The sequence below is a fragment of the Rana temporaria genome, chromosome 4, assembly GCF_905171775.1.
Source record: "Rana temporaria chromosome 4, aRanTem1.1, whole genome shotgun sequence".
In the NCBI taxonomy this organism is placed as follows: domain Eukaryota; kingdom Metazoa; phylum Chordata; class Amphibia; order Anura; family Ranidae; genus Rana; species Rana temporaria.
This window is the reverse complement of record NC_053492.1, coordinates 45020957-45048245: the sequence shown is the minus strand read 5'-3', so window position 1 is coordinate 45048245 and position 27289 is coordinate 45020957. Positions and strand designations below refer to the sequence as shown.

General features: G+C 42.7%; 1 protein-coding gene across 1 annotated transcript; it reads right to left on the bottom strand.

Annotated features, from left to right (window-relative positions):
* Positions 1-3923: 3923 nt before the first annotated feature.
* On the bottom strand, positions 3924-15711 carry LOC120935285 (interleukin-17A-like). Its single transcript, XM_040347428.1, has 3 exons — positions 15425-15711; positions 10651-10856; positions 3924-4402 (listed from the first exon to the last, which is right to left on the bottom strand). The coding sequence occupies exons 1-3, from the start codon at positions 15611-15613 to the stop codon at positions 4165-4167; spliced, it is 633 nt and encodes a 210-aa protein (XP_040203362.1). The 5' UTR covers positions 15614-15711; the 3' UTR covers positions 3924-4164.
* Between the last annotated feature and the right edge of the window lie 11578 nt (positions 15712-27289).

The window sequence follows — 27289 nt, the reverse complement described above, 5'->3', positions numbered from 1 at the left end:
GTCCCATCTTCCACTGCGGTGGGCAGCTTCAGACAACACCGATGAGCACCCTCATAGTTTATTGACTCTTCCTTCCCTTTAGTAACTGTCTGCCTGTATGGGAGGTACAGGTAGACAGCTGTACTGAGTGTCTGCAGGAGCATGACATTGCTCCCATTGTTCACTGATCATGACTGCAATGCTTTGCAGGGGACAGTGTAAAAAAATAATAAACATACATTTTTTTTTCTTACCTAAAAAATCATGTGCATTTATTTATTGTTTTTTTTTTCTTTATTTACAAATGGTGAACTTAGCCTTTAACCACTTGAGACCTGCGCTGTAGACGAAAGACGTCCACAGCGCGGCTTTCAAGTGCCAGGTGGACGTCCTGCTATTTACATTACCCGGGCTCGCCGCCGAGAGCACGCAGTGGGGAAAAACTGTGCCCGGCCTGTCACGTGATGCCGATGCGCGTGCCTGGCTGCCGCGATGTCCGCCAGGTACTCGCGATCGGCAGTGACAGAGCAAGGAGGTGGAGCTCTGTGTGTAAACACAGAGCTCCACGTCCTGTCAGGGAGAGAGGAGACCGATGCTGTGTTCCTTGTACATAGGGACACAGATCGGTCACCTCCCCCAGTCAGTCCCCTCCCCCCACAGTAAGAATCACTCCCAGGGAATACATTTAACCCCTTCCTCGCCCCCTAGAGTTAACCCCTTCCCTGCCAGTCACATTTATACAGTAAACAGTGCATATTTATAGCGCTGTTTGCTGTATAAATGTGAATGGTCCCAAAATAGTGTCAAAAGGGTCCGATATGTCCGCCGCAATATCGCAGGCCTGACAAAAATCGCAGATCGCTGCCATTACTAGTAAAAAAAAAATCATAAATCTATCCCCTATTTTGTAGGCGCTATAACTTTTGGGCAAACCAATCAATATACGCTTATTGCGATTTTTTTTACCAAAAATATGTAGAAGAATACGTATCCGCCTAAACTGAGAAAAAAACATTTTTTTTTTTTTTTTTTAAATTGGGATATTATTATAACAAAAATGGTCTGTCTTTTTTTTTGTTTAAAGCACAAAAAATAAAAACCGTAGAGTTGATCAAATACCACCAAAAGAAAGCTCTATTTGTGGGAAAATAATGATAAAAAATGTATTTGGGTACAATGTTGTATGACCGCGCAATTGACATTCAAAATGCGTCAGCGCTGAAAGCTGAAAATTGGTCTGGGCAGGAAGGGGGTTTAAGTGCCCAGTAAGGAAGTGGATAATATTGAATTTAATTGGAGGCTATAATTTTCTTTTCATTTACTGTGCAGAATTTTTAGCAGCTTACTATTGGGAATGTCAATAATGCATTTTAATGTATATTAGGCATGCAGGTACATAAAGTATGTATATGGGGGCAACCATTTTTGCTCATTACATGCGCAGTATCTGCCTTCTGCTCAGTAATGCTGCGCAAATGTTGTGTCTTATAACACTGCAAGTTTACCAGTGAAATAACTTGCCTGCTCTCTCTGTGGGCCACACCATCCATGTTACAGAGAAGAGTTAAAAGGGAGATATCACGACCCCAACTAACTGAATTTGTATTACTTTCATCAGCTCATCACCCCCATTTACAAACTTTTGTTCCACTTGCCCCACCCTATTAGATTGTGAACTCTTTTGAGCAGGGCCTTCTCAACCCTCTTGTATTGTATTGTATTGTAACTGTTACTGGCAGGATCACCAGGTGAAAATAAAGGAAAAAAAATGAAAAGAAAACTGATGTATAAACCACACCTGAGGACTGGTAAGCTGCAATATATTACATATTTCTCTGTGGCAAAGTTAACCTCCCTAGCGGTATGATTATTTCAGAAAAAAGGTGCTGAAAGCGGTACCATTATTTGCAAGGAAATTTGGCATTTTATATTGTAGGCCTGTAATTCTAAGGAATAACTCACTTAAATCTGACCAAACAAGAGTCTAGTAGGCATCCCGGGTATGACATTTTTTTAAAAACAAAATTATAAATTATAATATAATAAATAATTATAACAAATAATAATATAATTATAATAAAAATTATTCAATAATGTAATCAACTCAAAATCACAGAAATTTGCTCAGTTGCAGAATTGTCGCTGTCATTACTTTTATTTTTTTTATGACGAATTTCCCCACAAATCGCTATCGCACAATTCTGCAAGTGATTATAATTTATAATCGCTGTTTTCTAGCTGCTCTAAAACCATTTTTGACATAAAGGGACACTTTTGGTTGCTATGGACAATCTACAGTTTGCAGGCAGAAAGAACAGTTTTTATTATATAAAAGTACATGTAGGGCACTGGGCAGACCACTAGGGACAAAGGGGGGTGTGTATTTTTTACATACAGTACTGTAATCTATAAGATTACAGTATACTGTATGTATTGTGTTTGTTTACTTTTTTGAATTTGGCGCCGTTCTCCGCTCCCGTGCGTCGTAAAGTCGCAGGGAACAGACATCGGCGGCACACAGAGGCACTGTGTGAATCGAGCGAGCACCCGCTCGCTCACACAGCGCGGTGGCATCGCTGGATCCAGGGACAGGGTAAGTAAACCAAGCCTGTGGATTCTGCGAGGGGAGCCCGAGTCTGACTCGGGGTTACCGATCGCAGCACAAAAATGTAACCCCGAGTCAGACTCGGGAATACCGCCAGGGGGGTTAACTCTCTCCGTTTGTCCTAATGAACATTTTCACTAGGACTCAAACTGATGGAAAAATTGGGTTGTCACCAGAACAGGAATAGAATTCTTCCAGTTGGGACAGCTGTTCCAGGGGCAAGAGTCTCAGGGGTGTTTACTACACTTTGAAGATATCACCTTCCACTTTCTGTTGTAGCTATAGAACAGAACATAAAAGAAAATCTCTTAAATGGGACACAGATGGCAACAAATAACAGGGTTTTTTACAATCCCCTTCTCCGTCTAAAATGAAAAAAACATTTTTAGACATAAGGTAGAACTAAAGGCAAAACAATTTTTTTATGTTTTGGTTATAGTAGTGAAGGGTTATTTGTTTTTATTTATTTTTTTGTCTGTGTCCCATTAGGGATATTTCCCTTTACTTCCTGTCCTAAAACAGGAAGTGGGAGAAATGAGGGCATCCTTGGTTGTGACCAGAACAAGTGCACCCATTGGAAGATTTTATTTCTGTTCCTGTGATGACTCAAAATTAGAGAATTTCTTTCACTTTCACTCTTGGTGATAACAGTAAACGGGACAAATAGAGAGGGTGAATCTCACTAATGCTATTATAATTGACTTGATACCAGCAATATATTGAACAATTATTGCTAAGACATATGAATTGCAAGTCAGAGACACTTGCATGCATTAAGTCCTCGTACACACAATAGGATAACCAGAGGACAATGGTCTGAAGGACCGTTTTCATCGGTCAAAACCCGATCGTGTGTGGGCCCAATAGGGTAGTTAACCTTCGGTTAAAAAAATAGGAACTTGCTTTAAAATGTAACCGATGGATGCCTAACCGATAGGTCAATACCGATCGTTAGTATGCAAAAGCATCAGTTAAAAACCCGCGCATGCTCAGAATCAAGTCGACGCATGCTTGAAAGCATTGAACTTCGTTTTTTTCAGCACGTCGTTGTGTTTTACGTCACCACGTTCTGACACGATCGGTTATTTAACCTATGGTATGTAGGCATGACGGACCATCAGTCAGCTTCATCGGTTAACCTAAGACAACAGTCCTTCAGACCGTTGTCCTCTGCTATCCTATCGTGTGTACGAGGCCTAAGAATAAAAAAAAACCACAAGATCTGAGAAAGTAGACCAACCCAAAATGTTGGAACTATATTAAAATGTTCTTGATAGTAGTAAATGTACGTATTGACTGGACCCTGTCTTTAATAAATAACACTACAAACAAGCAAATATAAAATCCACTATACAATTTATTTAAATAAGCATGCACTTTGGGAAATAAGACCAATAAATACAAAAAAATAATAATTGTTAACAACCACATATATAAATATATAATAGTAATAAAACTGAGAACAGTGCAATAAACTTGCTAAGGAACAGATGCACTTATATCAATGCTACTTTTTCTCTGTATCTCCCCAATACATGGGCAGCAGAGACGGACGTGCCACAGAGCAGAACATTGTGTAATTATGACTGCTTTTCCATTGTGGGCTGGGCACAGGTGCAGCCAACGGTCACCAACTTCTTCTCCAACTTGAAAGTGGGGACACAGCCTTTCATCTCCCGATGTAGAACCAGGATCTCCTGTCTGATGGGGACTGAGTTCAGGTTAAGGTCTACACTGCCTTCTGCATCTACACATCCATCATGGCGGCACTTGGCTTCAGTTATGATAGATGGGATCCTGTTGTAGTTAATGTCCTGGCTGTGAATAACAAAAAAAAAGGAAATGGAGTTAGTTTAATTACAAAGTAGCCACATACAGATACCATATTCTTCATATTGTCCATGGTTGGGCAGAAGCATAAATATTAGACATGTGCACACTGAAATATTTTGTTTCGGAATTTAGTTTTTGTCCGAAAAATAAATTTATTTAGTTACTCCCGAAATTTCCTCCGAAAATCCAAATTAATTAAGGTTGAATCTGTCATTGAAGGGAGCTGCGGTGGCTCAACGCGATTGGCACTGCGCTGATAAGCCATTCACCTCTGCAGCTAGGGGTTCAGATCCTGGTCTCGGCAACATGTGAATTGAGTTTGGTGGTCTCAGCCCGGCTCCCGGTGGGTGTGCTATGCGAGGTAAGCCTGCGCTTAGTACGCCCACCCCCCTCCCACAAAAACCACCACACTTACACGCACTCGAAATTGGGTTAACATGCACGCACTTTGACCACGCGGTCTCTAAAAAAGAGAGGCGAAGGACTAACGGGGCTGGTTGAGCGGGCAAATCCTCTCACTCCCTTACAGGGAGTCCCTCTGCCCCGTTGGGCTTCAAAGCGGAGCAGGTAGGGCGGGCTGTGTGGGAGGACCCCCTCACATACCCGCCATTGCCACCCGGGGCATGGAGAAAGGTGGCAGATTGCCTCTGGGGGAGGCCTGCCTACTCCCAACTCCTGCAGTCCGGCTCCTCTCTCGAGTACACGCACAAAAATACACTTAAAAAAAAAAAAAGAATCTGTCATTGAAGGGTTATGGTGTCTGTTGAATGTTCTAAGAAGATTTGGCGGAGCAGCTAAACTGTACAACGCCACTCTTACATTTCCGGTCGAATGTTCCGCCTACAAGCTATAGAAGAATTCAAATGTTATATGACACTAGTAATAATTATATTTATAAATTATTATTACTAGTCAACCAACATTCAAATTCTTCTATAGCCTATGGGCCGAGCATTTGACCGGAAATGTATGATTGCAGCGTCGTACAGTTTAGCTGCTCCATCGAATCTTCTTAGAACGTTCAACAGACACCATAAGCCTTCAATGTCAGATTCAACGTTTGTATGTTTTTCGCTGCTTCGTTGAACCTTCGTCATTCATGTCGAATGGTCTTTCCCAGCACTGGGCCATATTCTTAACCACTTGACACCCGCACGCCGTCATATGACGTCCAAAACGGGGACCTGTTATCCTGGGTGGACGTCATATGACGTGATGGGCTTTGCGGGGGGGATATCTCAATGATGCCTGCACCCGGAGGCATCATTGAGATATCATTTTTTAGCGGCGGCGATCCTGCGCACCGTAAGAACGATCATAGCGGCGATTCCGCCGCTAGATCGTTCTTACAGGCGGCGGGAGGGGACATCCCCCCCTCCCGCCGCCATCCGGTGCTTCTCCGGGCTCTCCCGTCCCACCGGGGGCCCGGAGAGATGATCGCCGTCCGCCGGATGTTTGCCATAGAGAAGACTGGTGACGATCTGGTCACCAGTCATCTCTATGACCGTTGGAGGCCCGGGCGCGATGTGATGACGTCACGCCCGGGTCCCCGTAAGTAAACAAACCGCAATTGCGGCTAGTTTGAATGAGATCTGTGAATTTTTTTTCACGATCTCATTCTTTCCAGCCTGCAGGAGAGATGTGGGGTCTTATTGACCCCGCATCTCTCCTTAAAGAGGACCTGTCACACACATTCCTATTACAAGGGATGTTTACATTCCTTGTAATAGGAATAAAAGCGATTGAAAAAAAAAAAAGTGTAAAAAAAAGTGTAAAAAATAAAGAAATAAGTAAAATAAAAAAGAAAAAATAATAATAAAAAAATTAAAATGCCCCTGTCCCCGGTAGCTCGCGCTCAGAAGCGTATGCACACGTAAGTCCCGCCCACGTATGTAAACGTCGTTCAAACCACACATGTGAGGTGTCGCCGCGTGCGTTAGAGCGTGTGCAACAATTCTAGCACTAGACCTCCTCTGTAACTCTAAACTGGCAACCTGTAAAAATTTTAAAGTGTCGCCTATGGAGATTTTAAAGTAACGAAGTTTGGCGCCATTCCATGAGTGTACGCAATTTTAAAGCGTGACATGTTAGGTATCTAGTTACTCGGCGTAACATCATCTTTCATATTTTACCAAAAAATTGGGTTAACGTTACTGTTTTGTTATTTTTTAATTTATGAAACCATTTTTTTTACAAAAAAAAGCCGTTTAAAAAATTATTGCGCAAATACGGTGCAAGATAAAAAGTTGCAATGACCGCCATTTTATTCCCTAGGGTGTCTGCTAAAAAAACATATATAATGTTTGGGGGTTCTGAGTAATTTTCTAGCAAAAGAATGAGGATTTGTACATGTAGGAAAGAAGTGCCAGAATAGGCCCAGGAAGGAGGTGGGTTTTAAAGCCCGGTATTGAAGTGGTTAAAGAAAGTAGGCGGGCGGCGCGTAAGCCATTTACACTCCGCCGCCCCAACCTACAGGAGCAAGTGCTGTTTTCCCCAAACACTTGCTCCGTAGTTTGGGGCGGCGGAGTGTAATTGGCCCGGCGTATCCCCGCGTATATCCAAGGGGGCGGCTTCTATTTAACTTAAGCGCGCCCCCGATTCTAACGAACTGCGCATGCGCCGGGCTTAAAATAGCCCAGTGTGCATGCTCCAGTTCTCGGCGTAAAACGTCAATGACGCCGACGTGTGCGTCATTGACGTAAAGTCGTATTCGCGGACGACTTAGTAAAACGACGTACCCGACGGGAAAATAAGACGCTGACCCGACGCCATACTTTACATGGCCTACGTGGGACTGGCGTAAGGTTACCCCTCATATAGCAGGGGTAACCTTACGCCTACGCAAACGACGTTAGCGACGGTTACGCGATGCAATTTCGTTCGTGAATCGGCGTATCAGGCTCATTTGCATAAACAAATTAGACCTGAACGTAAACGCCACCTAGCGGCTGGCGGAGTAATTACATTTAAGATCCGACAGTGTAAGTGACTTACACATGTCGGATCTTCAGCGTATCTATGCGAAAATTATTCTAAAAATCACTTGCATAGATACACTGGCCAAAAAAGAGAGATACGATGGAGTATCCTGAGATACTCCATCGTAACTTTACTCAGAATATGGCCCTCTGTCTATAATGTCGAATCTTTCCTCTCTATGTAGAATAATCTTGGACTAATAGAGTTAGGTTCGATAGACACAGATCGCTATTGTCAGCTATTGTCAGATCTTTTCGGATTTTGGATACTGCGCGTTTGTTTTCGTTTTTTAAAACGATAACAAAAATACCCGAAATTCGGACGAAAAGGCATTCGGACGAAAACGAATGCACATGTTTAATACGTTTTAGAGGCTACAGTCCGCGGCTGAGGTACCTATGGTATATATACCTTTCTCAGGTACCTTCTTCCTTCAGGATATTCCACATTAGAAAGAATGTTTAAACATGCCAGGGGATAATAGTATTCACTGTGAACCCTCCATATTGTGCATTGTCCCATCTTTTTACTGAGCCTGCGATGTCTCTGGTACATTGGAAGCTAATATTTTCCAAGCTGGAGTTGCCAATACCAACAAAAGGCCTTATAAATTGGTAAGTATCCAAGCAAGGGTCAAACAAATGTAATGTTCACTGTCTTTTAAAATGAAAAAGCGATTTAAGTATTATTGGATGTACTAGTAAAGTTTCGCCTTTTGTGCCAATTAAAGTGGATGTAAAACAGATTCATGAAATTTTAGCTGGGCACATATATCTGCAGTATTTTGTTATCTCTCTTCAAAGTCCCATAGCTCTCTCCTAAACTGTTCCTCTGTTATCAGCCTGATAACTCCAGGCAAATTCTCAGACTTTTTAGACAAAAGCAGCCTGAATCTTCAGTTCGGGGTGGTTGCTAAAATAGATTAGCAGAGAGCAGGTCCTATTACAAAACACCTCTGAGGCCTCGTACACACGACCAGTTTCCTCGGCAGAATTCAGCTTCCGACCGAGTTTCTGGCTGAATTCTGCCGAGAAACCCGGCCGTGTGTACACTTTCGGCCGAGGAAGCCGACGAGGAGCTCGGCGAGGAAATAGAGAACATGTTCTCTATTTCCTCGTTGTTCTATGGGAGCTCTCGCCCCGCCGAGCTCCTCGGCGGCTTCAGTGCTGAACTGGCCGAGGAACTCGATGTGTTTGGCACGTCGAGTTCCTCGGCCGTGTGTACGAGGCTTCAGAGTCTCTGCCTATGATGAGAGGGGGTGTGTGCCTTTCCTCCAATCAGAAATTTTAGCTATCTTGGCTGTATGCCCAAACATCACCCCATGTGTTAACCAAGAAGAGAAAATCTCCTAACACAATCCAAACTTTCAGTATATAAATGTGAAGACGGCAGATATACATATAAAACCTATGTAGGGAGATTTGGTTTATCTCTGTGTATCATCTGAGGCTATTCACTTCACTGGGTGTATGGAGGGTTTACATCCACTTTAAGCTTTGCCTTTTGTACCCTTAAAAGGTATGAAACCCCAACAATGAACTTCTCTTGTTTAGTCCCTTTTGGTCTACAAAATATAAATTGAGAGCATTTTATGTATTTGTTGATAAGGGCAACAAATTAACAATTGATCTTCCCAGAAATCCTGTGAGCTGGTCATTTCCTGAGCTCCTTGCCTGTGCAGCACTCTTATCAGTTACATTGTTTTTAGAATCTCCGAAAACTACAGAATCCCCCCCCCCCCCCCGTATTTTTTTTAAAGTAAAATCAGAGACTTTTTACGTTTTTAGTCCTGTACTAGGTTGACGGTGCTGTTCTTCCACAGATACAGTGCAGTGAGTGAGCATTGTCAGCTTAGAACAGTAAATATGTTACTGGCAGAATCACCTGTTAAAAATAAATATAAAATAAATGCAACCACCACTTTGGGGATTTGAAAGCCCCACGTTTCTCCACCACCTTCCCTTATTCCAGGATAGATCAGAGCGATTCTAATTGGTCATGCCGGCACATGACCAATCAGAAATGCTCTGATCCTCTTCAGAAATCCAAAGGGATAAAGAGCAGGACTTTCATTTACCACACTGCTGCACTGGCCTCTTAAAATGATAGCTACTCACCCATGGAGGTAAGTACAGAGGTGGGGGGGGTGTATGGTGAGTAATTTTTTAGAAAAAGTGAAAAAAGTGGAAAAAAAAGGATCAGGCCTCGCACACACGACCGAGGAACTTGATGGGCGAAACACATCGTTTTCCTCGTCGAGTTCCTTGTTAGGCTGTTTAGGAACTCGACAAGCCAATTTTCTTGGTGGTTTTTGCCGAGAAACTCGGTCGTGTGTACGAGGCCTGACTGTTAGGCCTCGTACACACGACCGAGTTTCTTGGCAAAAACCAGCAAGAAACTTGCTGGGAGATATTTTTTGCCAAGGAAACCGGTCGTGTGTACATTTTCGTCGAGGAAACTGTCGAGAAACTCGACAAGCCAAAAAGTGAGCATGTTCTCTATTTCCTTGACGGGAATGGAGAAACTTGGCTTGTCGAGTTCCTCGGCAGCCTAACAAGGAACTCGACGAGGAAAACTATGTGTTTCGCCCGTCGAGTTCCTCGGTCGTGTGTACGAGGCCTGACTCTATAATCTGCTCTGTTTAAAACAAATAATTTTTCTTGGGAACAGCATTGCAAAGTTATTTACAAGTTGAACTTTGTAATTGTGACATTGAAAAAAACTAAAGAACAAAACAATAAAAACAAAAAAAGTTGAAATAGTAATGGTTAATATAGTAGTAATGCACAAAACAATGAGCAGGAAAATAAGGGGAAGAAGGAGTTAATTATGGCCGATTATGGTAAAAAAAACGTGTCTTTTTACTTGTCAGGTTGATTTACCTGACACCATATGACACCATATGACACCATATACAAGTCCATCTCTTTGATCTGCACATGAATGAAACAGAGTAGATACAAAAGTAAAAAATTTACCATGTATATCTCTATTTCTTGTCTCATCGGTGTTGATGAACACTGTGCCAGACAGCAGAAGCTTCTAGAGCTGTTGTATGTACACAGCAACTCACAGCTTTTATTTAGGAGAGGTCCAGCAGCAGCTGGGCAGAAGGGCTGGACATACCACACACTTCCTGTGCACTTTTGATAGAGTTTTTTGGGCACCTGAAGCATGCCCAGTGTCCTAAACTAGTCAAAGTGTGAAAAGAACCCCGTTTGGAGGATGGTTTATAGGTGGCATGGTCCAATTACCTGTAGTCCCATGGAGAGGTGGATCTTCTCCTTACATCTCCTACTGATACATGAGATTGGCCACTGATGTTCAGACTGACTTTGACCGAAGATGGAAACGGCATGTCTTTGGTGATTGGGCATCCAACTTTCTTGAGATGTGGTGAAGCCAATGTGTAACCAGGCAGTACAACACCCGCAAGACACAGCAATAATGTAAAGAGAGACTGTAGGAAAAGAGAACAAATGAAAATTGAATACAGTGTTTAAATTATTTTACTATACTATTATACTATACTATTTCAGGGCCAGATCCACGTAGATCGGCGTAATTTTAAGCAGGCGTAGCGTATCGTAGTTACGCTACGCCGCCGCTACTTTGAGAGGCAAGTGCTGTGTTCACAAAGCACTTGCGTCTAAAGTTACGGCGGCGTAGCGTAAATGTGTCGGCGTAAGGGCGCGGAATTCAAATGACAAAGATGTGGTCGTGTTTTATGTTAATTTAACTTGACCCCACGTAAATGATGTTTTTTTTGAACGGCGCATGCGCCATCCTTGGGGGTATCCCAGTGCGCATGCTCGAAATCACGTTGCAAATAGTCAATGCTTTTTTTAACGTGAATGTAATTTACGCAAAGCCCTATTCGCGAACGTTTTACGCAAACGACGTACACAACAGAAAATTCGGCGCTGGCCCGACGTCCATACTTAACATTGCGTACGCCTCATAGACCCAGGGGTAATGTAACGCCGAAAAAAGCCTTACGTAAACGACGTAAAAAAATGCGCCGGCTGGACGTACGTTCTGAGAATCGGCGTATCTAGCTAATTTGCATACTCTACGCGGAAATCAACGGAAGCGCCACCTAGCGGCAAGCGTAAATATGCACCTGAGATCCGACGGCGTACTAAGACGTACGTCAGTCGGATCTATCCCCCATTCAGTCGTATCTTGTTTTGTGGATACAAAACAAAGATACGACGGGGCATCCTAGAAGTTACGCGGCGTATCAATACGCCGACATAACTTGTTTGTGGATCTGGCCCCCAATCTATATATAAAAGTCAGTTAAAATCATCTTTATTTAAAAAATTAGAGATCCAGTCACTATTATTGTTGCAATTGCCCTTGCAATACTTCAGGCACAATAACATACAAATATAATAACGTTCTGAAACTATCCACAGCTCATAGATCCCCAGAGTCAGCTGTGGGCCTGAGAAACTACGCTAAAACAGTTTATTACAGTTAACAAGTTTGTTTTTTTGTTTTTGTTTTTTATAAAAATCACATAAATTTACTTTAATTTGACTAGGATCAGTAAAGGTTCACATAATCATAAAGTGTAAAGCTGGCCATACACGTTGATCACAGTCTGTGAGGAGTGAGGTGGGAGTGGGGGGAGGGACTGGGCTTATGGGCGCATAGAGGTGGCTCGGGAGCGAGCCTGCATGAGTGCCCCCACAGCAAGCTGCTTGCTATGGGGACACTCTGCAAGTGGGAGGGGCCAGGAGCGCCATCGAGGATCGGGGCTGCTCTGTACAAAACCGCTGCACAGAGCTCGTAAGTATGCTTGTTATTTTATTTATTTTTTTATAAAAAAAAAAACATTCCTTTACAATCACTTTAAGTTCAGGGGATCTTGCCCTTTAAATATACTTAATAAGTCAAAAAAACTTTCAATGACAATATCAAAACACCTAAAGCATTCAAGGACCAACAAATTAAATGATTTGTTTGTCAAAGATTGCATGGATAGATAGATAGATAGATAGATAGATAGATAGATAGATAGATAGATAGATAGATAGATAGATAGATAGATAGATAGATAGGTAGATAGATAGATAGAGAGATAGATAGATAGATAGATAGATAGATAGATAGATAGATAGATAGATAGATAGATAGATAGATAGATAGACGAAAATTGCCAATAAAGGACCTACAAGTTAAATGGTTAGTTTGCACAGATAAATGGATAGATAAATAAATACATTGATTGATTGATGGAAACGTAGATAGGTAGATAGAGAGATCTAAAATATCGGTATTAAAGGATCGATTAAATGCTGGTATTCAAAGAGGTAGATCCACAAAGAAAGTACGCCGGCGTATCTATTGATACGCCGGCGTAATTTCAAAATTCCCGCGTCGTATCTTTGTTTTGAATCCTCAAAACAAGATACGACGGCATCTGGGTTAGATCCGACAGGAGTACGTCTTAGTACGCCTTCGGATCTTAGATGCAATTTTTCGACGTCCGCTAGGTGGCGTTCCCGTCGTAATCCGTGTCGAGTATGCAAATTAGCTATTTCCGACGATCCACGAATGTACGAGCGTCCGTCGCATTATTTTACGTCGTTTCCGTTCGGGTTTTTTCGGCGTATAGTTAAAGCTGCTATCTGGTGGCGTACTCAATGTTAAGTATGGCCGTCGTTCCCGCGTATAATTTTGAAAATTTTACGTAGTTTGCGTAAGTCATCCGTGAATGGGGCTGGACGCCATTTACGCTCACGTCGAAAACAATGACGTCCTTGCGACGTCATTTGGAGCAATGCACCCTGGGAGTTTTGACGGATGGGGCATGCGCAGTTCGTTCGGCGCGGGGACGTGCTGCATTTAAATGAAACACGCCCCCTACTCGCCGCATTTGAATTCCGCGCCCTTACGCCGGGAGGGATACCCTACGCCGCCATAACTTAAGGCGCAAATTCTTTCGGGATTCAAAGAATAGCAAAGTAAGTTACAGCGGCGTAGCGTATCTCACATACGCTGCGCCCACGCAGATGTATGTGGATCTGCCCCAAAGTTTTACAAAGATAGATGTATAGATAAATAGATTGATGGAAAAGGATAGATAGATACATATATACATAGATATTGACATTGTCCTACAAATTAAATGACTGGTTTGTCAAAGTTTGCATAGATAACTACACAGATAGAATTGAAAATTGCAATTAAAGACCCACAAGCTAAATGGTTTGTTTGCGTAGATAGATAGATAGATAGATAGATAGATAGATAGATAGATAGATAGATAGATAGATAGATAGATAGATAGATAGATAGATATGAAAAATTGGCATTGACCAACAAATGAAATGACTATGTCAAAGTTTGCATAGATAGATAGACATATGAATAAAACATTTCCATTAAAGGACCCACACGTTAAATGGTTAGTTTGCATTGATAGGTGGATAAATAAAATGATTGATGGAAAAATAGATAGATAGGTAGATAGAGAGATCTAAAAAAAATAATATTACTGTAAAGGATCAACAAATGAAATGCTGGCTTTCAAAGTTTGCAAAGAAAGATGGTTCGATAAATAAAAGATAAGATAGAAACATAGGGCCAGATTCACAAAAGAGATACGATGGCGGATCTCTGAGATACGATTGTCGTATCTATGCGGCTGATTCATAGAATCAGTTACGCATTGATAGCCCTAAGATCCGACAGTTGTAAGTGATTTACACCGTCGGATCTTAGGCTGCAATTCTAGGCCGGCCGCTAGGTGGCGATTCCATTGCGGTCGGCGTAGAATATGCAAATGACTAGTTACGCCGATTCACGAACGTCCGCTTTGCCCGTCGCTCTAAATTTACGTAGTTTCCGTAGAGATACGTCGCGTAAAACTAAGCATGCCCTCTAGGTGGCCTAACCAATGTTAAGTATGGCCGTCGTTCCCGCGTCGAATTTTTAAATTTCAAGTCGTTTGCGTAAGTCGTCCGTGAATGGCGCTGGACGCCATTTACGTTAACGTCGAAACCAATGACGTCCTTGCGACGTCATTTAGCGCAATGCACGTCGGAAAATTTTAGGAACGGAGCATGCGCAGTACGTTCGGCGCGGGAACGCGCCTAATTTAAATGGTCCCCGCCCCATTTGAATTAGGCGGGCTTGCGCCGGGCGGATTTACACTACGCCGCCGCATGTTTACAGGTAAGTGCTTTGTGAATCAAGCACTTACGCTGTAAACTTGCGGCGGTGTAACGTAAATGGGATACGTTACACCCCCGCAGCGTAACGTATTTCTTTGTGAATCTGGCCCATAGATGTTGACATTGTCCAACAAATTAAATGACTGGTTTGTCAAAGTTTACATAGATAAAAAGACAAATAGATAGAATTGAAAATTACCATTAAAGGAACTACAAGCTAAATGGTTAGTTTGCATAGATAAGTTGTAGATAGATAGATTAATAAATTAATAGATAGATAGATAGATAGATAGATAGATAGATAGACAGACAGACAGACAGACAGACAGACAGACAGTCAGACAGATAGATAGACAGACAGACAGACAGACAGACAGACAGACAGACAGATAGATAGATAGATAGATAGACAGACAGACAGACAGACAGATAAATAGATAGATAGATAGATAGATAGATATATAGATAGATAGATAGATAGATAGATAGATAGATAGATAGATAGATAGATAGATAGATAGATAGACAGACAGACAGACAGACAGACAGACAGACAGACAGACAGACAGATAGATAGACAGACAGACAGACAGACAGACAGACAGACAAACAGATAGATAGATAGATAGATAGATAGATAGATAGATAGATAGATAGATAGATAGATAGATAGACAGACAGACAGGCAGACAGATAAATAGATAGATAGATAGATAGATAAATAGATAGATAGATAGATAGATAGATAGACAGACAGACAGACAGACAGACAGACAGACAGATAGATAGATAGAAATAGTACATTTCCTTTCATAAACTTAAAATAAATCCTAGTTCTTACAAAAGATGGTGTGAAGGTCTCCATGGTACTGGTGGCACCTCTGTGAGTCAGTAGAGAGTTGGTAGAAGCAGTGAGTGGCACAGTGCAGGGCCCTTCTATTATATACAGGGCACCCTGGGGTTTCCATATTTGTGTGGTTACAATTTGTGGTTTCTCATCAATGCAGCAGCGGTTTTTCTTTGCAATCATTTTCACCTTAAAGAATATCACACTTTCTTAGATTTTGTCCTACTATTAGAAGGAAAATATAAGGTAATCAATCTTGAATTGTATGTCTGGTGGCCCATGAGCTGGAATCTGAAGGTAACTTATTAACCAAAGCTGGAAGGCTGTCAAGAATTTGCATAGTATTCTGCCTTACCTTATAGACAAATGAGGTCATGGTTTATAAGTATTGTGTTTGACACTTGTGATTTTTTTTTCTGTTGTAACTGAGCAGTAACCACAGTTTCAAGAAAAAAAGAAATGATATTGTAAAGAAAAATGACATTATCATTACTAGCTTTTTGTCATTTGTTTTAGACAACCAAATTGCACCCTGTGGGATAAAGGTATACGCGTTTGATTTACCATCTTTGAATTTACCTACTTTAAGAATTTATTCCGTTCAAAACCGACATTTATTTTTGTATTTTATTTATTTAGTGAGAGCTGAACCACTAAAGCTAAACTCCAGGCAAACAACTAAGGGCCAGATTCACGTATTTTCGCGTAAATTTGCGGTGGCGTAACGTATCACATTTACGTTACACCGCCGCAAGTTTTACGGGCAAGTGCTTGATTCACAAAGCACTTGCCTGTAAAGTTGCGGCGGCGTAGCGTAAATCCGCCCCCAGCGGGCCAAACTCGCGGATTTAGAAGACAGATCTCGCAGGAACAACGTTAAGCTTAGGGGGGTTCCTGAATCCATACTTCCTGCAGATCTCCCTAAATACGCCTAATTCAAATGGGGCGTGGATCATTTAAATTAGGCGCGTTCCCCCGCCGAACGTACTGCGCATGCTCCGTCCCTAAAATTTCCCGACCTGCATTGCGCTAAATGACGTCGCAAGGACGTCATTGGTTTCGACGTTAATGTAAATGGCGTCCAGCGCCATTCACAGATGACTTACGCAAACGACGTTAAAATTTCAAATTTCGACGCAGGAACGACGGCCATACTTAACATTGGCAAGACCACCTAGGGGGCAGCTTTATCTTTACGCCGCATATCTCTTATGCAAATGGCATAAATTTACTGCGATGGGCAAGCGTACGTTCGTGAATCGGCGTAACGACTCATTTGCATATTCTACGCCGACCGCAATGGAATCGCCACCGAGCGGCCGGCCTAGAATTGCAGCCTAAGATCCGACGGTGTAAGTCACTTACACCTGTCGGATCTTAGGGAGATCTATGCGTAACCTGATTCTCTGAATCAGGCACATAGATACGACCGGCCGAAATTCAGAGATACGACGGCGTATCAGGAGATACGCCGTCGTATCTTCTTTGTGAATCTGGCCCTAAATATCCAGTTAAATTACACATAAATGAAGCATCTTATCTGCCAAAGAACGGTGACACACCACGTTCTCTGGCAAAATTATAGTGAAAAACCCCTCTCAATAAAATGTTCATATATTGTATACGGTATATGTCATTACTGATGTTTTCAAATCTGCAGTTTTTATTAAAATTGTTAGAAATTCTGGCCCAGATTCACGTAGAATCGCGTATCTTTGTGTGGGCATAACGTATCCTATTTACGTTACGCCTCCGCAACTTTTACAGGCAAGTGCCGTATTCTCAAACGAAAGTTGCGGCGGCGTAGCATAAATAGGCCGGCGTAAGCCCGCCTAATTCAAATGTGGTAGATGTGGGCGTGTGTTATGTTAATTTTATGTGACCCCATGTAAATGACGCTTTTTACGAACGGCGCATGCGCCGTCCGTGAAAGTATCCCAGTGCGCATGCTCCAAATTAACCCGCAAGAAGCCAATGCTTTCGACGTGAACGTAAATGACGCCCAGCCCTATTCGCGAACGACTTACGCAAACGACATAAAACTTTCAAAAATCGACGCAGGAACGACGTCCATACTTAACATTGGTGCGCCTCATGTACGCCTCATATAGCAGGGGTAACTTTACGCCGGGAAAAGCCTAACGTAAACGGCGTATCTGTACTGCGTCGGCCGGGCGTACGTTCGTGAATTTCTAGGCGTAAATCAGTGTACACGCCCCTAGCGGGAAGCGTAAATATGCAGTTAAGATACGCCGGCGTAAGAGACTTACGCCGGTCGGATCTAATACAAATCAATGCGTAACTGATTCTAAGAATCAGGCGCATTGATACGATGGCTCGGACTCAGAGTTACGACGGTGTATCTGGAGATACGCCGGCGTAACTCGTTTGAGAATCCGGGCCCAAGTATCTAGTCGCACAGAACAGGCAGTGCACAGTCTACTGGTTGTAGAACATATCTCTACCAAATACTGATGTACAGTAGTTGTTGCACAGAATTTAATTCTGTATTCCAACAAAAATTATACCTGGCGATCCTGCTATGAAGGACCTTGTTCAGATAGTTTCTGTTATATGGTAAAAACACTCTGTCCCTGTCTGCCAATTGTTCTCCTGTATTGTCACTCATTGACTATCAATGGAGACTACAAGTGGCCAACACATAGGCATGGTCCACTTTTGCTTCCATTTAGAAACCCTTCCAGAAAAATGCCATGCAGCCATCGTTGGAGGGTACATAGACAGGAAATGGTCGCAGAGAGGCTGCATATCAGCCGCATTAAATTGCCACAAAAAAAATTACGGGGGGGAATAATAATTTAATTAAATATATTTTAAAAAACGTTTTTATGTAGAAAAACATATTATTTTTTATTATACAATGCCTACAATCCTTTAGCAAATAAAATGCCATTAATTTAGGATACACATATTCTAGGGAATAAAATGGCGGTCATTGCAACTTTTTATCTCGCACAATATTTGCGCAATAATTTTTCAAACGCCTTTTTTTGGGGAAAAAAATGGTTTCATGAATTAAATTTTTTTTGTATAATGTTAAAGATGAATTTACGTCGAGTAAATAGATACCTAACATGTCACGCTTTAAAATTGCTCACACTCATGGAATGGCGCCAAACTTCAGTACTTAAAAATCTCCATAGGAGTCACTTGTAATAGGAATGGTTTGTGACAGGTACTCTTTATGGAGAGATGTGGGGTCAATAAGAAACACGGTAATATCACCTCTCCGCCCTCAGATTGCTGATCGGAGTGAAGGAGCAGGAACATGCTAAATTATTAATCCTGCTTCCCCCTTATGTCAGCATTGCATACTCCCTGTCAGTACAACATCAGATTGGTTTCTAATGTGTCCATTGCCTCTCCCTGTCTGAGTGCTTCTGTGGAAAAAAACAATTGGTGTTGGGCTTAAAGGGGTTGTAAGGGTTAAACATTTTTTAAAAAAAAACAACAAACATACCATACTTACCTCCACTGGAGTGGAGTGCAGTTAGTTTTTCACAGAGTGGCCCAGACCCTCGTCTTCTGGGGTCCCTCGGCGGCTGTCTCGGCTCCTCCCCACAAGATCTAACCCCCTTCTGGGAAGTGCTCTCCCAAGGGAGTTAGCTTGCTGGCATGCTCCCGTGTGATACAGTGGTGGCCATAGCCACCAAGTGTATCACTCGGCCCCGCCCCCTGGTGTGCCACATGATTGATTTGATTGACAGCAGCGGGAGCAAATGGCTGCACTGCTATCAATCTCCAAAGAAGAGCCGCCTCAAGCTGGGGAAAACCATCGCAGGATCGTGCCCACAGAGTTTCGTGGCTCAGGATAGGATGCATTTAGGTGAAAAAACACGAAGCTTTACAACCCCTTTAAATTCTACATTATGAGAATCCAGGTGAACGTGACCCCACTATTTGGTCACTCCTCAGCCTTTTGGCTAAGTAAGATTAAGGGTAGTATATGTTTTTATCCATTTTCGGGAACAGAATGACAGCATAGTCTTGTGTGTGTGTATCTTTCTGGTAGAATTCGGCTGCTTTGTCTGCTTTTGTCTGGTCAGGGGCCAAAGAGGTGCTCCCGGTGATGTGGCTCCTGGGGTTGGTGTCTCAGGGGTGCTGAAAAAACACTATGAGTTTGGGACCCCACTGAGCTTTACTTGTACTAGGTCACGTTACCTAATGCACAGGCTTCTTGAGCAGTCTTTTTGGTTGTCCAAATCAATCTCTATACTGGCCGGAAGGCCTGTCTTGTTTAATGCACATGGCACTTTTTATTTAGTGTGAATGGTATTTATTACAAGTTTAAGTCATCATACAGACGTTCACGTTCAACAATTGCCATGAAATAGTTACAACAAGGATGCAGCATCCGTTAGTCAGTGTTCCCGACCCAGTAAACATAGTAATCAAGGATGTAGCGTCGTTGGGGAGACTTTACTGTCTCCTGGCAGCATCCTACCAAAAAAATTGCCATATGACATTACAGAGCTGATAGCAAGAAAATCCAAAAATAAAAAAGGGAAGAAAAGAAGAGAGAAAAAAAAGGGGGGGTCAGAAAAGAACAGAGTTCGGTGTGTCCCCTCACTCCGGTTCTCCTCTCACGAACCTGCCACGCCCCCAAGGAGCCTGGAGATAAGCGATCCAGGGATTCCACACTTTTTCAAACCTAGTTTGCCTATCTCAGCGAATACTAGTCAGTTTTCCATTGATCATGATCCATAATATCTTGTGTTTCACCATAGCAATATTAATTACAGGCGTTTTTCATGCACGTGTTATGGTTATTTTAGCTGCTAAAAGAATGAAGAATATGAGAGTATGCAGATGTTTGGTGATCACCTCGGGTAAATCACTAAACAACCCCGTTTTGGCCCTTCTAGATATATTTTGTCCCCTCACTGGGTAAATTAGGTTAAACATTCTATTCCAGAACCGACAGACTTTAGGGCAAGACCACCAAACATGATACATATCTCCTTCCTGTCCGCATCCCCTAAAGCATAGGGAGGAAGAACCAGGGTACATTTTTGCTAAATTTGTAGAAACCAGGTACCAACACGATAACACTTTGTAGTTTGCCTCCATTGGCATTGAACATATAACATTAATATACTGATACATAGGTAGATAGGTAGTATATCTGGGAAGGCTGTCCACAAGGTTTAGGAGTGTGTCTAAAAAGAAGGTTTGACCTTTCTTCCAGAAGCGCATTTGTGAGGTTAGGCACTGATATTGGACGAGAAGGCCTGGCTTTCAATCTGCGCTTTAAATCAGCCCAAAGGTGTTATATCGAGTAGAGGTAGGACTCTGTGCAGACCAGTCAAGTTCCTCCACCCCAAACTCACTCATCCATGTCTTTATGGACATAACTTTGTGCACTAGTATACAGTTATGTTGGAACAGAAAGGGGTCAACCCCAAACTGTTCTTAAAAAAGTTGGGAGCATGAAATTGTCAAACATTTCTTGGTATGCTGACCCCTTAAGTGTTCCCTTCAATGGACATTAGGGGCCAAGCCACACCCCTGAAAAATAACACCATGCCATAATTCCTCCAATACTTTTGACAATATAGGCCCAGATTCTCAAAGGGCTTACGACGGCGCAATGCAATGTACACCGTCGTAAGTCCTAATCTGGGCCGTCGTATCTATGCGACTGATTCTTAGAATCAGTTACGCATAGATATCCATTAGATCCGACAGGCGTAAGGCTCTTACGCTGTCGGATCTTAAATGTAATTTTTTTTTTTGCCGCTAGGTGTCGCCTCTGTAGTTTTCCCCGTCGAGTATGCAAATGAGCAAAATACGCGAATTCCCGAATGTACGCGCGGTCGACGCAGTAAAGTTACGACGTTTACGTTAGATTTGCGCGGCGTAAAGTTGCCCCTGCTATATGAGGGTCAACCAATGTTAAGTATGGCCGTCGTTCCCACGTCGAAATTTTAAAATGTACGTTGTTTGCGTAAGTCGTCCGTGAATGGGGCTGGACGCCATTTACGTTCACGTCGAAACCAATGACGTCCTTGCGACGTCATTTTGAGCAATGCACCCTGAAATATTTTACGGACGGCGCATGCGCAGTACGTTCGGCGCGGGAACGCGCTTAATTTAAATGTTCCACGCCCCCTACCCGGCTAATTTGAATTAGGCGGGCTTGCGCCGGGTGATTTACGCTACGCCGCCGCAACTTTACAGGCAAGTTCTTTGTGAATAAAGCACTTGCCTGTAAAACTTGCGGCGGCGTAACGTAAATCAGATACGTTACGCCCGCACAGTTTTACGCCCATATACGAGAATCTGGGCCATAGTGTATATTCTATCAAAACTCCCATTATGCTATACAATGTTTAGGTCAAATATATTTCCATATATACCAGTACCCTCAATCACTCTTCTATCCAAAACAATTCCGTTTCCTCAGAAATATAGGGAATATCTATTGACAGGTATATTATCATATCAAATGATCAGGTATTTTTAAAGCTACCTGCTTATCTCCCAGGGCAATATGGGTCATCGATGGCCTCAAATTACAAAAGTTTCAAATTTGAAATTCCATCAGAAACTGTTTCTATGTAGCCTAGATTCTCAGTGAATTTCCAAATTAAATTAGCAAATCTTAAAACAATTAACAATCCCTACTGATTTCAAATACCGTTGCTGAATTTCAGGTTTCTCATAATTGTAAAATGTGACTTATAATAGAATTTTTTATTGTGGTTTCGTTCATAGAAATTGCCTCATTCCTAAGCTACCCAGAACACTTGTGTCACCCTTACCTATTTCTACCACAACTCAACCGCATAACGCTGCCGGTTTATTGTAACATTCCATCCTTCCCATAACAATGGAAGGTTATCACTACCTTGTTTTCCGCTAGTATCATTTAATTAATTGTGTCTCAAAGTGTTTGAGTCATCTTGCAACAAAATATGACCATCACCATTTTCCAGTAAGTCTGAAGAAAACTCCAAAATAACCACAGCCACATATCTGACCCACCTTTGTGACATTACTAGACATTTCATCTGACATAAAGTTACGATAAACCACAAAATTCTGTCATTGGCATTATATTACAATTGTGATTTAAAGCAACCCTGCCAGGCTTATAATGGAGCCTGGTCTTTGGGCAGCCCTGGACCATTTGGCTGCCCAAAGACCAGAGCACTTTTTGCGATTCGACACTGCATTGCCTTGCCTTAACTGACAATTGCTCGGTCGTGGCTCCCAAAATAAATTTACGTCCTTTTTTTCCCCACAAATAGAGCTTTATTTTGGTGGTATTTGATCACCTCTGACAATTTTGAAAAAAAATAAAAAAATTTACTATTTGCTATAATAAATATCCCCAAAAAATATTAAAAAAAAAAACATTTTTTTCCTCAGTTTAGGTCGATACGTATTCTTTTACATATTTTTGGTTAAAAAAATTGCAATAAGCATTTATTGATTGGTTTGCTCAAAAGTTATAGGGGCAGATCCACAGAGAGAGTACCCCGGCGTATCTACTGATCCGCCGGCGTACTTTCAAATTTCCCGCGTCGTATTGTTGTTTTGAATCCTCAAAACAAGATAAGACCGCATCTGGGTTAGATCTGACAGGCGTACGTCTTCGTACGCCTTCGGATCTAAGATGCAATTCTTCGGCGTCCGCTGGGTGGCGTTTCCTTCGTTTTCCGCGTCGAGTATGCAAATTAGCTATTTCCGACGATCCACGAACATACGAGCGGCCACCGCATTCCTTTACGCCATCTCCAGTCAGCTTTTTTCGGCGTATAGTTAAAGCTGCTATTTCGTGGCATACTCAATGTTAAGTATGGCCGTCGTTCCAGCGTATAATTTAAAAACTTTTTTGCGTAAGTCGTTCGTGAATCGGGATGGACGTAATTTACGTCCAAGTCAAAACCAATGACGTCCTTGCGACGTAATTTCGCGCAATGCACGGCGGGAAATTTAGGGACGGCGCATGCGCAGTTCGTTCGGCGCGGGGACGTGCTTTATTTAAATGAAACACGCCCCCTACCAGCCCAATTTGAATTCCGCGCCTTAACTTACGGCACAAAATCTTTATGGATTCGAACCAAAGCCAGGTAAGATACGGCGGCGTAGCGTATCTCAGATACGATGCACCGGGGCAGATCTTTGTGGATCTGCCCTATAGTGTCTACAAAATAGGATATAGTTTTATGGCATTTTTATTAACAATGTTTTTCTTTTACTAGAAATGGTGGCGATCAGTGATTTTTATTGTGACTGCGACATTATGGCGGACACATCGGACACTTTGGTGCTATTTTGGGACACATTTATACAGCGATCAGTGCTATAGAAATGCACGTATTACTGTGTAAATGTGACTGGCAGTGAAGGGGTTAACCACTAGGGGGTTAGGAAGGGGTTATGTGTGTCCTAGGGAGTGATTCTAACTGTTAGGGGGCGTGGCTTACTGTAACACATCACTGATCGCTGCCCCCAATGAGAGGGAGCAGACGATCAGTGTCAGTGTCACTGGGCAGAACGGGGAGATGCTTGTTTACACAGGCATCCCCCGTTCTGCAGCTCCGTGACACAGTGCTTTATACTCACCTTTGGGGCAACCCAAGTCTCCTACCTTTCTCTATTCCAGCTCTGCAGCCTCCGACAAAGTTTACAGGATTTGACACTTCCAGAACACCTTCATGCATTGTGGTTCTATCTTCCAACCCTCCATATCACTGCTAATTTCCTGTAGTGTCAAAGAGTTTGGGGGATGGAACCACACTGGTAACATAGGCATCTGGTGTTTCCAGAAATGTGCTTCACGACTTTTCTGTAAGTTGCAGTGCTGGAAAGATGGAATGTAATAGTTATCAACTATCAGAGAGATCAGTATAAATGCTGAATTACCTGGATTAAAAAAAACAAACAAAAAAAAAACAGAATTGCTTTATTAGGAGAGAAGCAAAGTGAGGTGAGGTTAACCTGTGGTCAATTTCAAGCATAACCAATAATTATTTACTGAAAAAAAAAAAGGCTTATGGGAATAGTTTAGAAATGAGTTAACTTCTAAAATGCTTGACCAGTTGTGGTTCAGCCGATTGTTTGAAAAGCTCAGAAATTTGGAAGTTTCAACCAGAACTCCAATTGAAGTTGTTGGCAATCAGAACCAGGCTCCAAAAAGTGTGTATTACAGTGCAGAAAAAGATGCCAAGTTGTGTGTGTAGCCGGGTGCTCTTCCGGCTGTGTGCTCCTGTGTTTCTCTCTTCCCTCTTCCCTGCTGCTGTGCTGTTGGAGAAGCCTGTGTGTGTCTCTCTGCCCATTTCCTTCCTTCTTCACCTCCCTCACCATTGTCCTGCTGCCATAGCAGCTGTGACCCGGGAGGCAGAACAGGCTGTGTGTGATCCACTTGCCTACTCCTCTGCAGTGAAAACACGCTTTTAAAAACACAGTACGTTTGTGTGTGCAAGAACTGCAGGTAAGTAGCATGGTGCAAAAGCAGAATGGATTTCAATGGGCTGCTGTGCCTACACAAATGAGGGCCGCCAAAACACATACATGTGAACCAGCCAGGCCCAAAATAAGCTGGAGGGGGGCCCAAAAAAATGTTTTGCCCAGGGCCCAAACCATATTAAAGACGGCCCTGTACGGGGCATCAGAAATGACAGAGCAATTCACTGAGCTGTGGCAAAAGAGAGAACCCTTATACCAAGCAACTTCTGTGGGGGTAAGCAGTACAGTGATCTTGGAAGCTCCTTGCAGACCTGTCTGACAAGATGATGGGGCAATTTCTTTTTAATGGACAGAAAATGTAAATCCCTTACATTTTAACCTTTCTAGAAAAAAATATATCATACCATGGGTTTTAGGCGAGGTTGAAGCTTTGGTGTTCTCTGGCAGCACCAGTACGGCCGGAAATGTAAAGGAAGGAATTAAAGCGGAGGTTCACACAAAAAGTGAACCTCCGCTTTTTGGATCCCTCCCCCCTCCGCTGTCACAATTGGTACCTTTCAGGGGGAGGGGGTGCAGATACCTGTCTGAGACAGGTATTTGCACCACTTCCGGGTTCTGACTCCCGCGGGAGTCCAGCCTTGTGATGTCACCCCCCTGCTGTCTTCTAGGAAACACTGTTCCCCGGAGAGCAGGGACCAGTGACAGCGCACCACAGTCCTCGCACATGCGCAGTAGGGAATCGGGCAGCTACGAGTAAGCATCACATGATGTGAAACATGTCAGCCACCTTTTTCCTTTTGTTCACTTCATTTTGACTGCATCGCTTTGGTTGTTTTTTGGATTTTATTTGTATAATAAAGACATCGTTTTAAGGAGTGCAGCAGTCCAGGACCTTTTTCTATCCAGTGAAGCCGTGAATTCCCTCACCGAGGATGGCGACGGAAGCAGCCGAGGACCGAGCGATTGCTCAGCTTTGTCTGCTGACATCGCGGGCGCGCTGGACAGGTAAGTGTCCATTTTTTAAAAGTCAGCAGCTGCAGTATTTGTAAAAAAAAACAGTTGGACCTCCGCTTTAACGCAAGATTAGCACACTAAGATACTGTCAAGTGCTAAGTAGAGTAAGCCACCCATTACAAAAAACCTACCAAGGATAGAAAGGTATTTCTCAGAGTTTGGGCCTGGTGGCTGGCAGGAGCTTGGCCTGGTGAAGTAGCAACATCATTAACCACTTAAGGACCGCCTAACGCGATATACGTCGACAGGATGGCACGGCTGGGCACAGGCATGTACAGGTACGTCACCTTTAAGAGCCCAGCCATGGGTCGCGCAAAGCACGCCGCCGTCGCACACTTGCGACCCGGTCTGAAGTTACGTGACCGCGCAAGCGGGACCCGCGGACCTGATCACCGCCGGCGTCCCGTGATCAGTCACAGGAGCTGAAGAATGGGGTGAGGTGTGTGTAAACACACCTTCCCCGTTCTTCTGTGTGGCAGTGTCACTGATCGTCTGTTCCCTGATATAGGGAACAACGATCAGTGACGTCACACCTACAGCCACACCCCCTACAGTAAGAATCACTCCCTTAGGGCACACTTAACCCCTATGCGCCCCCTAGTGGTTAACCCCTTCACTGCCATTGTCATTTTCTCATTAATCAGTGCATTTTTATAGCACTTTTCGCTGTGAAAATGACAATGGTCAAAAAAAAAGTGTCAAAAGTGTCCGATGTGTCCCCCATAATGTTGCAGTCATGAAAAAAACGCTGATCGCTGCCATTACTAGTAAAAAAATATATTAATAAAAATACCATAAAGCTATCCCCCATTTTGTAAATGCTATTAGCCGGTAGGGGTGCAACGGATCAGAAAACTCCCAAATCGGATCGATCCTCGGATCAGGAGTCACGGATCGGATCATTTTTCGGATCAGCAAAAAAAAATATTAATCTTGTTACACCCAACAGAGTTTTAGATTCAGTTATTTTCAACACAAAACGGAGCTTAAATACAGAATATGTAAATCTGACGGACTGTTTACATGTTACATTTTAAAATCCGCAGCAAACCTTACATGCTTGCTAATGTGACAGAACACCTGATTTTCACATTAAGTTAAATATTAATATCAGAGATGTTCTGTCACATTAGCAAGCATGTAAGGTGCCATTAAACGCAGCTATTCACAAAAAAAAAAAAAAAAACTATTTGTTTTTTACCAAAAAACATTTATCAGAGTACATATTGGCCTAAATATATGAGCGACACAGTACCGTATCGCAAAAAAAGCTCTGGTCAGGAGGGGGGGGGTAAATCTTCCGAGGCTGAAGTGGTTAAACAGGGACCTGGACAATGCCATACACAGTGTGTGAAGCAAAGGGACTGTGTACTGTGACATGCTGTGTATACAGTGGGGAAAGTGTCT

Excerpts from the sequence above, each read along its gene's own strand:
- LOC120935285 (XM_040347428.1), bottom strand. The coding sequence starts at position 15,613 with ATGATTGCAAAGAAAAACCGCTGCTGCATTGATGAGAAACCACAAATT. Across the intron at positions 10,857-15,424 it reads AGACCTTCACACCATCTTTT|TCTCTCTTTACATTATTGCT; the intron begins GTAAGAACTAGG and ends CTTTTCCTACAG. Across the intron at positions 4,403-10,650 it reads ACCTCTCCATGGGACTACAG|CCAGGACATTAACTACAACA; the intron begins GTAATTGGACCA and ends TGTTATTCACAG.